This window comes from Schistocerca serialis, chromosome 3 (assembly GCF_023864345.2).
Source record: "Schistocerca serialis cubense isolate TAMUIC-IGC-003099 chromosome 3, iqSchSeri2.2, whole genome shotgun sequence".
Classification (NCBI taxonomy): Eukaryota; Metazoa; Arthropoda; class Insecta; order Orthoptera; family Acrididae; genus Schistocerca; species Schistocerca serialis.
In genome coordinates this window covers 976,071,922-976,086,805 of record NC_064640.1, presented here as the reverse complement: position 1 = coordinate 976,086,805, position 14,884 = coordinate 976,071,922, and the positions used below count along the sequence as shown (strand labels likewise).

General features: G+C 40.0%; 1 protein-coding gene across 3 annotated transcripts in view; it reads right to left on the bottom strand.

Annotated features, from left to right (window-relative positions):
• LOC126471413 (succinate-semialdehyde dehydrogenase, mitochondrial) overlaps positions 1-8,219 on the bottom strand; it is a 227,289-nt gene extending 219,070 nt beyond the window's left edge. The window contains exon 1 of one of the 3 annotated variants that reach the window (XM_050099545.1): positions 8,113-8,219. In XM_050099545.1, coding sequence (XP_049955502.1) covers positions 8,113-8,139 — 27 coding nt within the window. In that variant the 5' untranslated portion in view covers positions 8,140-8,219. Of the gene's footprint in view, positions 1-7,848; positions 7,937-8,014; positions 8,034-8,112 lie in introns of those variants that run through there. The other 2 variants (XM_050099547.1, XM_050099546.1) reach the window with 2 other exon arrangements.
• Positions 8,220-14,884: the final 6,665 nt, after the last annotated feature.

Sequence of the window (14,884 nt, the reverse complement as noted above, 5' to 3'; positions counted from 1 at the left end):
GATGGTATATCGCCAGACTCATCTTCTACACACCAACGTGAATAGTCGTTTTGTTGCCACTTCCCCCAATGATTTTAGAAATTCTGATGGAATGTTATCTATCCCTTTTGCCTTATTTGACCATAAGTCCTCCAAAGCTCTTTTAAATTCCGATTCTAATACTGGATCCCCTATCTCTTCTAAATCGACTCCTGTTTCTTCTTCTATCACATCAGACAAATCTTCACCCTCATAGAGGCTTTCAATGTATTCTTTCCACCTATCTGCTCTCTCCTCTGCATTTAACAGTGGAATTCCCGTTGCACTCTTAATGTTACCACCGTTGCTTTTAATGTCACCAAAGGTTGTTTTGACTTTCCTGTATGCTGAGTCTGTCCTTCCGACAATCATATCTTTTTCGATGTCTTCACATTTTTCCTGCAGCCATTTCATCTTAGCTTCCCTGCACTTCCTATTTATTTCATTCCTCAGCGATTTGTATTTCTGTATTCCTGATTTTCCCAGAACATGTTTGTACTTCCTCCTTTCATCAATCAGCTGAAGTATTTCTTCTGTTACCCATGGTTTCTTCACAGCTACCTTCTTTGTACCTATGTTTTCCTTCCCAACTTTTGTGATGGCCCTTTTTAGAGATGTCCATTCCTCTTCAACTGTACTGCCTACTGCGCTATTCCTTATTGCTGTATCTATAGCGCTAGATAACTTCAAACGTATCTCGTCATTCCTTAGTACTTCTGTACCCCACTTCTTTGCGTATTGATTCTTCCTGACTAATGTCTTGAACTTCAGCCTACTCTTCATCACTACTGAATTGTGGTCTGAGTCTATATCTGCTCCTGGGTATGCCTTACAATCCAGTATCTGATTTCGGAATCTCTGTCTGACCATGATGTAATCTAATTGAAATCTTCCCGTATCTCCCGGCCTTTTCCAAGTATACCTCCTCCTCTTGTGATTCTTGAACAGGGTATTTGCTATTACTAACTGAAACTTGTTACAGAACTCAATTAGTCTTTCTCCTCTTTCATTCCTTGTCCCAAGCCCATATTCTCCTGTAAGCTTTTCTTCTACTCCTTCCCCTACAACTGCATTCCAGTTGCCCATGACTATTAGATTTTCATCCCCCTTTACATACTGCATTACCCTTTCAATATCCTCATACACTTTCTCTATCTGTTCATCTTCAGCTTGCGACGTCGGCATGTATACCTGAACTATCGTTGTCGGTGTTGGTCTGCTGTCGATTCTGATTAGAACAACCCGGTCACTGAACTGTTCACAGTAACACATCCTCTGCCCTACCTTCATATTCATAACGTATCCTACATCTGTTATACCACTTTCTGCTGCTGTTGGTATTACCCGATACTCATCTGACAAAAAAATTACTGTTGATGAAATGTTGACAAGGCAGGAAACAAATCTGACACACCCTTGAATACATCCAGGTGTAACTGCTTTGTGCAGCTTGATGACAAGTCACAATTAACAATGTTCTGTCCAGAAGCGCTCGTACAAAGTCCCCCCATCACCTCAGTGGACACAATCTGTCCAAGATGAAACTATTGCATTTTCTTTGAATGCTGAATTTTGGTATATTTTTTTAATGTTAGTTGCAGGTAAGGTATAAAAACCTTTACAGATGGTTAAAAAGTATTCCACATTTTAAGAGGTGGTAGTGTGGTGTCACCGCCAGACACCACACTTGCTAGGTGGTAGCCTTTAAATCGGCCGCGGTCCGTTAGTATACGTCGGACCTGCGTGTCGCCACTATCAGTGATTGCAGACCGAGCGCCGCCACACGGCAGGTCTAGAGAGACTTCCTAGTACTCGCCCCAGTTGTACAGCCGACTTTGCTAGCGATGGTTCACTGACAAATTACGCTCTCATTTGCCGAGACGATAGTTAGCATATCCTTCAGCTACGTCATTTGCTACGACCTACCAAAGCGCCATTACCAGTTACTACTGATGCTGTAAAACATGTACCATCAAGAGCGATGTTCACCATTTACGGATTAAACTTAAGTATTCCAACAGCTACGTCCTTTTTTGCTAAAGTCTAACTTCCTTGTCCTGTTCCAGACCTCACGCCAGCCTGCGTGAGCTAAAACGTGTGCCTTTCGGCTTCCTCTCATAGTGGGTTGGCTCTCTTGCCAATCCACAAAGGTAGTATGGGCCAAAATGAAACAACAATGTCCAGTAAACATGTGCTCTAAAATGAATGCCTTAAGAGCTATGAGCACTCTTTCACCTTTGCTACTGTGGAACACCTTTTCTGCTTCTGCTGCTAGCTCTTCGCAGCTATGAACAACCTACAGAATGCGGTAAACAAATGAGCACACATTCCTGTGTTACTATTGATACACCATGTTAGTGTTGTTATTGTAAACTGTATTTACAGTTTTGGGGACGTGTAGCACATACATTAGTTCCAATGGAAATAGTTTGTACGTACATTAGATTGTGAACTGACCCTACGACTTATCTTACAATGTAGATTAAGGAAAGGCAAACCTACTTTTGTAGCATTTGTAGACTTAGAGAAAGCTTTTTACAATGTTAACTGAAATACCCTCTTTCAAATTCTGCAGGTGACAGGGGTAAAATACAGGGAGCAAAAGGCTATTTACAATTTGTGCAGAAACCAGATGGCAGTTAGAAGAATCAAGGGGCACGAAAGGGAATCAGTGGTTGTGAAGGGAGTGAGACAGGGTTGTAGCCTACCCCCAATGTCATTCAATCTGTATATTGAGCAAGTAGTGAAGGAAACAAAAGAAGAACTCGGAGTAGGAATTAAAATCCATACAGAAGAAATAAAAACTGAGGTTTGCCAATGCCACTGTAATTCTGACAGAGACAGCAAAAGACTTGGAAGAGTGGTTTAACGGAATGGACAGTGTCTTGAAAGCAGGATATAAGATGAACATCAACAAAAACAAAACAAGGATAATGGAATGTAGTCGCATTAAAGCAGATGATGCTGAGGGAATTAGATTAGGAAATGAGACACTTCAAGTTGTAAATGAGGTTTGCTATCTGAGGAGCAAAATAACTGATGATGGTCAAAGTAGTGAGGATATAAAACATAGACTGGCAATGGCAAGGAAAGTGTTTCTGAAGAAGAGAAATTTGTTAACATCGAGTATAGATTTAAGCATCAGGAAGTCGTTTCTGAAAGTATTTGTATGGAGTGTAGCCATGTATGGAAGTGAAACATGGACGATAAATAGTTTAGACAAGAAGAGAATAGAAGCTTTCGAAATGTGGTGCTACAAAAGAACGCTGAAGACTACATTCCCTAGGTAGATCACGTAACTAAAGAGGTCGTATGGAAAAGAATGGGGGAGAAGAGGAATTTGTGGCACAACTTGACTAGAAGAAGGGATCAGTTGGTAGGACACATCAAGGGATCACCAATTTTGTATTGGAGGGAAGCGTGGAAGGTAAAAATTGTAGATGGAGGTCAAGGGATGAATACACTAAGCAAATTCAGATGGATGTAGGTTGCAGTAGTTGGTCAGAGATGGAGAAGCTTGCACAGGATAGGGTAGCATGTAGAGCTGCATCAAACCAGTCTCTGGACTGAAGACCATAACAACAAAGACTGTGAAATGCTTTTCCACTATAGTTTTATCTTTGGACTTGCCAGCATAACAGAGGTACAGAAAATGGCAGACATGATGATCTGCTATGGTCTGGTAAATGGAAGCAACTGTCAAGCTCATGTTCTGTATGCCAAAAAATATCCAGAATGCAGGGTACCATCTGCACAATAATTTAGCTGTCTTTTCTAGGGACTAGCAGACTGGTTCTGTAACTCCAACAGTGATGGGTTGTGGCAGACCTTACACCAATTCCTATTCCTGTTGTGGAGGAGCGAGTATTGTAGTGGAAAGACATCCTGGAATTAGTGTACATAGAATTTCAGTATCTATTGGGGTATGTCATCCTCCAGTCTGAGTGATCCAGCATGAAAAGTTGCTATACCTATAGTGCGTCCAAGTCCTTCACCCACATTATCAGCCTGCCATAATGCAGTTGTACCAATGGATGTGGTAAAGATTCATTTTTTCGCAAGAAAGATACAGTTCACAAACAAGGCTGCTTACACACAAGATGCGTTTGTGAATTTTCATTACCAACAAGTGTGGGTTGATGTAAATCCACAGGCAGTTGAAGAAGCAAGACATCAGCACCAATATTGAATTAGTGTATGGGCAAGAATAACTGACGATAGGCTAACAGGACCTCACATACTACTGAGCAGGTTGCCTAGTGCAAGTGTCTGATCCCATCCGTCTGCTTTCACCCATGACGTCACAAATATGGCGGAAACGACCATAAACCACGATTCCAAATGGCGCATATAAAATCATTACGTACACATTATGAGGACGAAAATACATCGAAAGAAACACACACACACACACACACACACACACACACACACACACACACACCACCACACTCTCTCTCTCTCTCTCTCTCTCTCTCTCTCTCTCTCTCTCTCTCTCTCTCTCTCCACAAAAGCTTAATGACACTAACGGGACAAGCGCGGGAAATAGGGGGTTTTTGGGGTGGGGACAAACTAAATATAAACAAATTAAGACACCCACCCCCACACAAAATGATGAAAGAAACCAATATCACCAAGCTCCCCATATACCACTAAACACAGTATCATCTGGAATCTGACACTTCCCTTGACCTATATAGCTCAACAGCAGCTCCCGATCCCATAAATTAGGACCTAACACTTCCCTTCCTATATAGCTCAAAAACATCTCCCGATACCAATACCAGCATTCACAGTCACACATTGGAATCGAACCCTTCCCTTGACCTGTTATCCTTACGACATCTTCACATACAGCCGTCCCTGGTCCGAGACTCCGGAACTTTAAGTAGGCCTCATTTCTTCACGACATACTGAACACTTCATGACTTCATCCAAAAATCCGAATAGTTGAAGAAATTTTATTAGAGACAATGCACTGTCCCCCATCGTAGCGGACAACCAAAACCTGTTGACCCTGTCAGTCATATCCATACCTAACAAAGACATAAAAAAAAAAGCAATTTACCAAAATTCACACACGACACCACACTCGCAAACTACCCAAAAACATCACCTAACACACCACCAGAGAGCACCACCGATCACATCAAAATGACACCTACAAACACGCCACTCTCACAAACTAATGTCCGCGCCATCGTGACGTCACACACCACAACAGCCTTACGTCACAGGTCAATGCCGACAGGTGGGATCAGACGCTTCAGTCAACCCCAAAGAACTTGCCTGTCCTGCTACAGGAGTTACCATTTCAACAATGGCTGGAGATGTGGTTCATGCATGATGGAGTGACAGCCCATTTTCTCCAAAAAGTCCGAGAACATCCCACACAGACATTTAATGAGCAATGGATTGTCCCGTGAGATCCAGTATGTTGGCCAGCCCATTAACTTTTTGTTGTGGGGACACTTTAAATCTTTCCTGTATGCAAGCCCGATGGGTCAACGGAAGCATTAGATTCCACTCATCTGCTTTGACCAGTGATGTAATGGTGTTGTGGTGTATGATGTCACTACAGCGGTTGGTTGTGTTTGTTGATGTCGTGTTCATATGTTTGAATGTGCCCTCTGGTGGTGGAAGTGGATGTGCTGAGTTTAATGTGTAGTACTGTGATCATTTGAGTTTTGGTTATCGTCGTGATAATGTGGTTTTGAGTTTAGGTCGTTGGCGCAGTAACGTGGATTGTGGAAGTGTTTTCAGCAAGTTATTAAGTGTTTTTTTTTTTTTAATGTACTTGGTGTTTTTGTTAGGTCTAAGGTGCACATTTGTGGCAACATCATGAGGTTGACAAGAGTTCCAGTGGCTCGGACCAGGGAAATGTATGTGTGGCGTTGTCGGCGGTGTGGGTGTGTGTATGTGTGTTTTGGACAACCTAGGTTATATTGCCCTTTGTTGGTAAGTAATTTTTGTTTTGGTTTTAATCGACAGTTAACACAATGTTTTCTGTGTTGTATATTTATGGTACGTCAGTTTAATCGAGGTAGTGAATATTATTTATAGCTGTGGTTGAGCTATATAGGTCAAGGGAAATGTCCAATTCCACATTTCTGGGTTATAGGTGTTCGATACCTGTGGTTTTGTTGGTGTAGTGGAATGTTCTAATTTAAATTTTTGTTAATATTATTTGTTTTTGGATGGTGCGGTGTTTTTTTATTTATTGTTGTAGATTTAGCTTGTCCCAGCCCTAAGTCCCCAATTCTCCCCAGTTGTCATGTTACTTTCATTTTATTTTTGGAGTGAGCCATTATTGTGATATTTTTATTCTTGTTTGTGTTTGTTGGTATGCGTCTGTAGTGACATCATTGTTGTTATTTTGTTCACACTGGAAATAGTCGTTTCTGACATATTGATGACATCATGGGTCACATGGCTGCAATCTGACACTTCTGTAATGCCAGCCCAATTAATGATGTACAAGCACTGCAGGGACGCGTCATCACTGCCTAGTAGCAAATCCATGGCCAACTTTGAGTTTTTTTGAGAATGTAAAATTCCCTAAAAGGTAGGACAGAAGTATGCCCTACTAGGGATAGACACCACACTGAATACACCTTCAGCACTGGCTCACAAGAGCAGGTCGCAATAGTAAGCAGATAACACTTGAAGCTTTGCTGTTTCCCAGTAACATTATCATTTGTTTACTGCATTCTGCAGGTGCTTCCTAATAGCGGACAGCTTGCAGTGGAAGAGGTGTTTAAAAGTAGTGAAAATTCATAACGACTCACAGCTCTTAATGTATGCATTTCAGAGCCCATGTTTACTGGACTTTTTTTTCCAAGTTTCAGTCCATAATACCACCTCTAAAAGCATGCATATCTATAAACCACTGTTTTATAAATTTATGTTCCACAGACAAGCAGAAACTTTTATATAAATTAATCTTGTTTACTCTGGTCCCTATCAGCTGCCTTGGTCCGTGTAATTACAGTTACATACCGGGGAGATGATCTACAAAACGCAAATCCAAACTAAATCAGTGCATCCTCTGTTACTCTGAGTAAATAAAAATCCCACAGAACTGTAGGAGAATAGTAACTTGTTCCATGTTATTTTGAAGGGATCCTATGAAACAAATAGAGCCTTGATGGCCCTTCTTTTTCCAATAGATCAAATTTGACAGTCCCTTAAAAATTTAAAAAGTACTTAATATATAACACAAATGCTTTAAAAATACTTCACAAATTTCTGAAGGTGAAAATCTGGTATCTTTAGACTCTACAAGAATTTTCTAGACTATGTTAGAACAAGGAGCTGTAGAATAAAGGAAAGTCAGTCAAGATACCTAGTGACGCTTCCAATAAACGAAGATTATTGAAAAAGCCACTGTGCTGCAGATCTTTAACAGTTTGAGCTACCACAAAAAAGATCACAAATAAACCAAAACTAAGGGCAGCCCATCTAAATACAGAAAAAAATTCCCTAACAACGTCTCTTCAACTAAATACATAAAGGAAATAGGTAGGCATAATAGAGGACGGTGTAAATGTCATAACTCCATTCTGTGTTTCACAAGAAAATCACATTTCGCAATATCCTGACGGTCTCTTAATGACCTCGTTGTCGACTGGGACGTTAAATACCGATCTCCTCCTTCGCAGAATCCTGATAGCCAGTCCAAAAACACAGTATGTCAAACCTAACCCACTTATCGACTCTAATGGATTTAGCTATGAAAAGGAGTATGATCTCATCTGGAGCCAAGATGTCAGTGAACGTTAAGTTACACAATTCTTGAAATTGATTAATCGTAAAATGGACTGAACTCACATATTCACCCTTTTCATCAACTCACAAATGGCCAAGACTATTTAGAAAATTCATAATATAACATCGCTAATGCTGAAAACGACTACAGAGTTCCTTCGACGAAGGAATACTCTTTTGTCAACAGGAACGAAATCACTTATCAACAATATTTTCTACTGCTACGTACAGACAACACCGGTGTTTTTAGAATTCTCCAACTACATTCAAACAGACAAACATTTCACAACATCCACACTATACCAGTAACCTTTCTTGGGGTCTTACCCTTCTCGCGGTCAAGTGACACAACATATTTACGATTATAAACTGATTAAACAAGTCATAAATTAAAATGATTAAATCCCGCTATTAAAGCGGAGGCTCAACAAAGCATTTCAATTCAAAGATATGCAAGACTGGTAAGACATGTAGCTACATTAAACTCTGGAACGTAATGATCGATTATAACTTCAGTTTGCTCGTGAAGAGAAAAAATTCTGATTTCGCCGTTTATTTATCGTCATCCGTTTCTGTTCTCATCTCCTCTATGCTCACTGCCCGAGTGGTGTCACTAGTATTTGGCAAAAATGCTGTTAGCTGTTTTATGCCTTTTGTTGAAAATCGTGCTTTCCTTAATTTTCATTAATTTAATTACTCATTTACTATTAATACTCGTTGGTACGCACTTTAACCTGCAAATACTATCTGCAGACGAAGAAAACATTTTGGACTGGTGGTATAATTAGCTTTTTGTTGTAACCGCATTGTTATCACAGGTCGCGTTTATTTCCGAATTGTGGTGTGCGCTCTGTGAAACAGTTGCGAGAGGAACGTTATATGAAAATATATAGACGATTCATCTACAGTGCTTTGCAAAATGGGCACTGTTCGAGGAGCATGTGATGCACTTTACAAGAACAATGGTTGTTTCGAATGGTTACAGATGTGTACTGAATGTGTAAGGCCCTAATGACCTCGATGTCGACGGGACGTCAGACCCAATGTTCCTTCCAATTGAACAGAGATGATTTTCGTTTTTGTTATTATTGCCTAGAAGACTGTGAAAAGCACCAAGAAACCATGCACCTACTGGCTGGAAAAATAGTTTCGTAACGATCTGGGACTGAACCCAGGCGACCGTCGCCTCCCCAAATCTGTCGCACAGTGCAAAGGCACGGCTATATGCTGCCACAGAAATAGGTTGCTGGTGATGGTAGACGTAAGTGAATCAGAAAAACTTACGTTTTCAGTAATTTCCCTAAATCAGTCCAGGTAAATGCCGGGCTGAGTCCCTTGAAAAAACACAGCCAATTTCCTTCCCCATCCCTGACATAGTCCGACCCTGTGCTCCGTTTCTAATGACCTCAATGTCGACAGGAGTTTGAAACCTAATATTCCTTCTTTCCTTCCTTTTAACCAGTATGCAAGCGACATGTCACGATTAATGTATAATGTTGTATTTAAAACTTGCGACTGGTCGTAGCTTTCGCGGTTAATGTGCTACACATTTAACAGAATACAATTTCAGTGGACCAGCCACAAAGATTTTAAAGAGTCACGACTTGTTATTGATGTTACCAAGTTGTAGAGGCATTCTAAATTTGCTTTATCGCGAAACGTGACAACTAAGGAACAGACTATCCGAAAATAACAAAATATACATTTCCAGTTTAATTCATTGCAAAAGGCTCGTAGCACAATAATATAAACTAGGAGCAGAGTCCGTCAGTAGACCATTATAAGGAAAGCCAGCTCTCATAAAGCAGACGGTCAGTATAAGCAGCGCAATACCCAAACACATCAGTGAGCAATCGAGGAAAGGCGATGCATTCCTCTGTGCAATCGCAGTGCGTGTAGCATCATCCTATTAGTACTTGAAGACCAGCTATAGCTCTGTATCAGGGTAAACTGCGGTGCTTCACAACACCGCAAGCGAGGGTAAACAAAATTTCGTTCTCACACGGCAACCTACTGCAGCTAAAATTCACTGAATGTTCTTCAATTTGCCTCAGACGTTTCTTCTTGCATTAGATGTACCAGTAATATGAAACTGTTGAATGATAACTCAAAATGACATAAGATATGAACACATTTCTGTGGCAACTTCACCCCCCCCCCTTTTTTTTTTTTTTGAGTCGTCAGTCTTCTGGCTCGTTTGATGCAGCCCTCCACGAATTCCTCTAGTGTGCCAATCTTTTCACAAGAGCACTTGCGACCTACTTTCTCGCTTATTTGCTGGATGTATTCCAATCTCCGTCTTCCTCCACAGTTTTTTCCATCAATAAGTCCCTGTAGTACTACAGCAGTTAGTCCCTGATGTATTAACAGCTGTCCTATCATGCTATCCCTTCTTGTTGTCAGTGTCTTCCATGTATTCCTTTCCTCGCCTGTTGCTTACCTTTCAGTCTACCTAGTTTTCAACATTCCTCTGCAGCATCGCATCTCAAATGCTTCCATTCTCTTCTGTTCCTGTCTCCCACAGACCATGTTTCACTATCATACTATGCTGTGCTCCAAACGTACATTCTCAGAAATTTCTTCCTCATATTAAGGCCTATGTTTGATACTAGTAGATTCGTCTTGCCCAGGTATGTCCTTTTTGCCAGTGCCAGTCTGATTTTTATGTCCTCCTTGCTCCGTCCATCGTGCGATATTTTACGCCTTGGTACCAAAACATCTTACCGGCATCTACTTCGTGATTAACAGTTTTGATGTTAAGTTTCTCTCTCTGTTCTCATTTCCAGTACTTCTCATTATTTTCGCCTTTCTTCGATTTACTGCCTGTCGAATTTCTGGAACAGTTCTCAAGCAAATGCCAGGAAGTAGTTCCTTCATCTTTGGAATCAAATCAAAGCCACAAGGACTGAAGTCCGGGGAGTATGGTGGATGGTACAGTACTTCCCAGTCCCATCGACCGAGCAGAGTAGCCACAGCTTGCGCTCTATGCGCCCGCGCATTGTCGTGTAAAATAATGGGTGGGTTGCGCAGAATGTGTCGCCGCTTCTTCCGCAAAGCTAGTCGCAGGTGATGCTCCAAAAACGAATAGTAATACTGCGCATTGACGGTCTGCCATGAAGGAACGTAATGCGTTAGGATAGCACCATCACAGTCGTACACGAGAATCACCATAACTTTAGACTACTCCAGTCGCACCATCAACAGAACAGACTCTGCTAACGGTATACTACGCCTTCCACATCGGTGGCAACGGGTTCTGCACAACGCTGGTGATTACTTTGAAGGACAGTAACAGGTGCAAACATGTAACTCTTTTGTATCAGTTGTGAATAAGTAGTTGCCACTATTTTAGTTCCAAGCCCTTTTATCAATACATATTCTCTACTCATTAGACTGTTCATTCCGTTCAACAGATCATGTAATTCTTCTTTACTTTCACTGAGGGTAGCAATGCCATCAGCGAATCTTATCATTGATATCCTTTCATCTTGAATTTTAATTCCACTCTTGAACGTTTCTTTTAATTTCATCATTGCTTATTCGATGTATAGATTGTATACATAATTGTACACATATATAATTGTATACATATATAATTGTACATAATGTATATTACTCGCATTTCTCTATAGATTACCCCTGTCTTTCTCAGAATTTCGAACATCTAGCATCATTTTACATTGTCAAACGCTTTTTCTAGATCGACAGATCCTCTGAACGTGTCTTGATTTTTCTTCAATCTTGATTCCATCATCAACTGGAACGTCAGAACAGCCTCTCCGGTGGTCTAAAGCCAAACTGATCGTCGTCTAACAGATCTTCAGTTTTCTTTTCGTTTCTTCTGTGTATTATTATTGTCAGAATCTTGGATGCATGAGCTGCGGTAATTCTCGCACTTTTCGGCTCTTTTAATCTTCCAAATTCTACGCACAAACGGGAACAGTCGTTTTGTTGCCACTTCCCTCAATTATTTTAGAAATTCGTGTGGAATGTTAAGTATCCCTTCTGCCTTACTTGATCTTAAGTCTTTCAAACCTCTTTTAAATTCTGATTCTAATACTTGATCTCTTCTATATTGTCTCCTGTTTCTTCTTCTACCACATCATCAGACAAGTCTTCCCCCCGTAGTGGCCTTCAGTGTACTCTTTCCACCTAGCCACTCTCTCTTCTGCATTTAACAGTGGAATTCCCATTGCTCTCTTAATATTACCACCCTTGCTTTTAATTTTAACGAAGGTTGTTTTGACTTTTCTATATGCTGAGTCGGTCCTTCCGACAATTACTGCTTTTTCGATTTTTTTCATCTTTTTCATGTCTTAGCTCTCCTGCTCTTCCTATTTATTACATTCCTAATTGGCTTGTGTTTCTGTATTTCTGAATTTCCCTTGATATTGTTACACATCCTTTATTCATAGATAAGCTGAAGCATTTCTTCTGTAACCCATGGTTTCCCCGCAATTATCGTCCTTGTACCTACGTTTTTCTTTCCAACTTCTGTGGTTGCCCTTTTTGGAGATGTCCGTTCCTGTTCAACTGAACTGCCTGCTGAGCTGTTCATCATTGCAGCATCTGTAGCCTCAAAGAACTTCAAGCTTATCTCTTCATTCCTTAATGTTTCAGTATCCCACATCTTTGCACATTCATACTTTCTCTCAAACTTCAACAACCCCTCATCACTACTAAATTGTGATCTGAGTCTATATCTGCTCCAGAGTACGCTTTACAGTCCAGTATCTGATTTCGGAATCTCTGCCTGACCGTAATGTAATCTAACTGAAATCTTCCTGTATCTCGTTGCCTTTTCCAAGTACTTCCTCCTGTTGTCGTTGTTGAACTATAGTATTCGCTATTACTAACTGAAATTTATTGCAGAATTCAATTAGTCTTCTTCCTTTCTCATTCCTACTACCAAGCCCACCTTATCCTGTATCCATTTTTTCTATTCCTTACCCTAGAAGTGCATTCCTGTAGCCCATCACACACTTCACTTGTTAATATATAGTTCTCTCGTCTTCATTTCAGATGGTGGAAATGCAATGTAGACTCACAGTAGAATGAACAGTGCGAGGTATCAACATCTTGCTTTGGAGTATTTCGCAACACGACTGGTCTGTATAGGTATACACTTTTAGTTCTAATTTCTCATCTAAATTACTCCATTGTTAACGGATCTGCCTTTCAACTACAGATAAATTTTCACTCACGGGATGGAATATTGAGAGAAACATGTCCATGTTAAAAATTTAGATTTGTAACTGTTTCATAGAATCGGTGTTGGTAGCTCTAGCTACATGTTTCCATCTTTATCTATTTAAAGGGATAGAGGACTCCATGCACTGTATTTCCACAGTTATTTGGTTAGGGCTGTGAATGTAAGTGAACACTGAATTTTGCAGTCCCAACACATCTCACTCAGCGGATCCTGCACAAGGAGCTTCTCACTCACTGTATTTTCACTAACAACGATGGGTGCGAATTTTCCCTCAACGATTCGACCCACATTCAGCATACGTAAACTTCATGACTGAGACTTCAAATTCGCAAAAGGATAAGGGGTAATTTTGAGCCTCTGTCGAGAAAATCGCATTTGAAGAGTGATGGTGTAGCTCTTACCAAGACCACCTACAATAAATCAGACCTCAAGGCAGATATCGATACTTGACAATATGGTGACAATCGTGGGGGTAAACAAACTTGCGTGCTTGTGTTTTCTTAACGTGTGTGTAACATTGTACACGTGACGTTCAAGAGATTATTTGCTAAAGCAATTATTACTACCTATTATTTATGCTATATGCTGTGAATGTTGTCACAAGTGTTACGCTAGTGTTTATTTTCTAGATTTTCTAGTAAGTTCGTCATAATTTAAAGTGTAAACTGTTCGTAGCTGTTGTGTACCAGAATGTAAATCCAATTATGGCAAAACATACGATCAAAGAAATAGGATTGAGGAACAAATGTAATAAACAAATTCATAGAGATAATGTAGAAGTGAACAATAAAACTGTGGTATGCATTAAGCATTTTGAACCTAAGTTTGTGGTTAGGGAACACATTTTTCCTGTGGAAAATAGTGAACCCATGCGTGTGCCACGAAAAATACCAAAACTAACAAATGATGCAATTCCAACTATTTTTGTTAACCAACCTTCTTATCACACAGTACCAGTTCCTAGGGAAAGGAAGAACCCTGAAGAACGTGTTCAACAGCTACTGGAACATGATGGATGTAGTTTCAGTAATTGGTACGAAAATGACAATATACCTGACTTTCAGCATTTTAAAAGCGAAGTTCATAAAAGAAATGTTTACCCATTTACACTTTTAGTAAAGGATGACTATGTGTTTTTCATTAAATTAAAGGATGATTTAGTCAGTGACGTGCCATTAGTTTCAGTGTGCTTCAAGATATAAAGTTCCTTGGAAGTAAAAGTGTTTCACAAAAATGTGTGTTTGCCTAAAGAAACCTTGAAATTGATATTACAGTTGGGGGAGCAAGAGGACGTGAGATGTGACAAAGGGACAAAATTAGACTCTGGTGAGTCACGTAAATGGTTTCTCAGATAGCTGTATTGGTACCACAAGGTTGTAATTTTAGTCAATGTTCTCAAACAAGCACTGAAAGCTGGTAGTGATTTTGATGTTGATATAGCCCCTAAAATAGAATGTTTTGGAGCAATTATAACTTGCAATAACAAAGTAAATTAGATATTCTCCTGAGCTTGTGCTGTGGGTAGCAACAGTTTGATTTTCATTTCCTGGTGCCTACCATAACTTGAGAAAAACAAATGAGTTAACATTACCTCACCCTGCCTATTTAAGGCAGTTTCTATGGAAAATGGGTCCAAATAAACCTTCTATTGGTCCATCACAGAGTGCTTTTTTGAGGAAAAAATTAATTTCTTCAGAAAAATGACAAAGTAATTTCAGTGATGCTAGATGAAGTTTATGTTAACTCAAAATTTTCTTATAAGGCAGGAAAGATACTTGGTGTAACTGAGAATACTTCAGATACTAGAAGAGCAGATACAGTGCAAGTTTCCATGGCATCATCTTTACATTCTGATTATAAAGACGTAATAGCTCTCTTTCCTGAAAA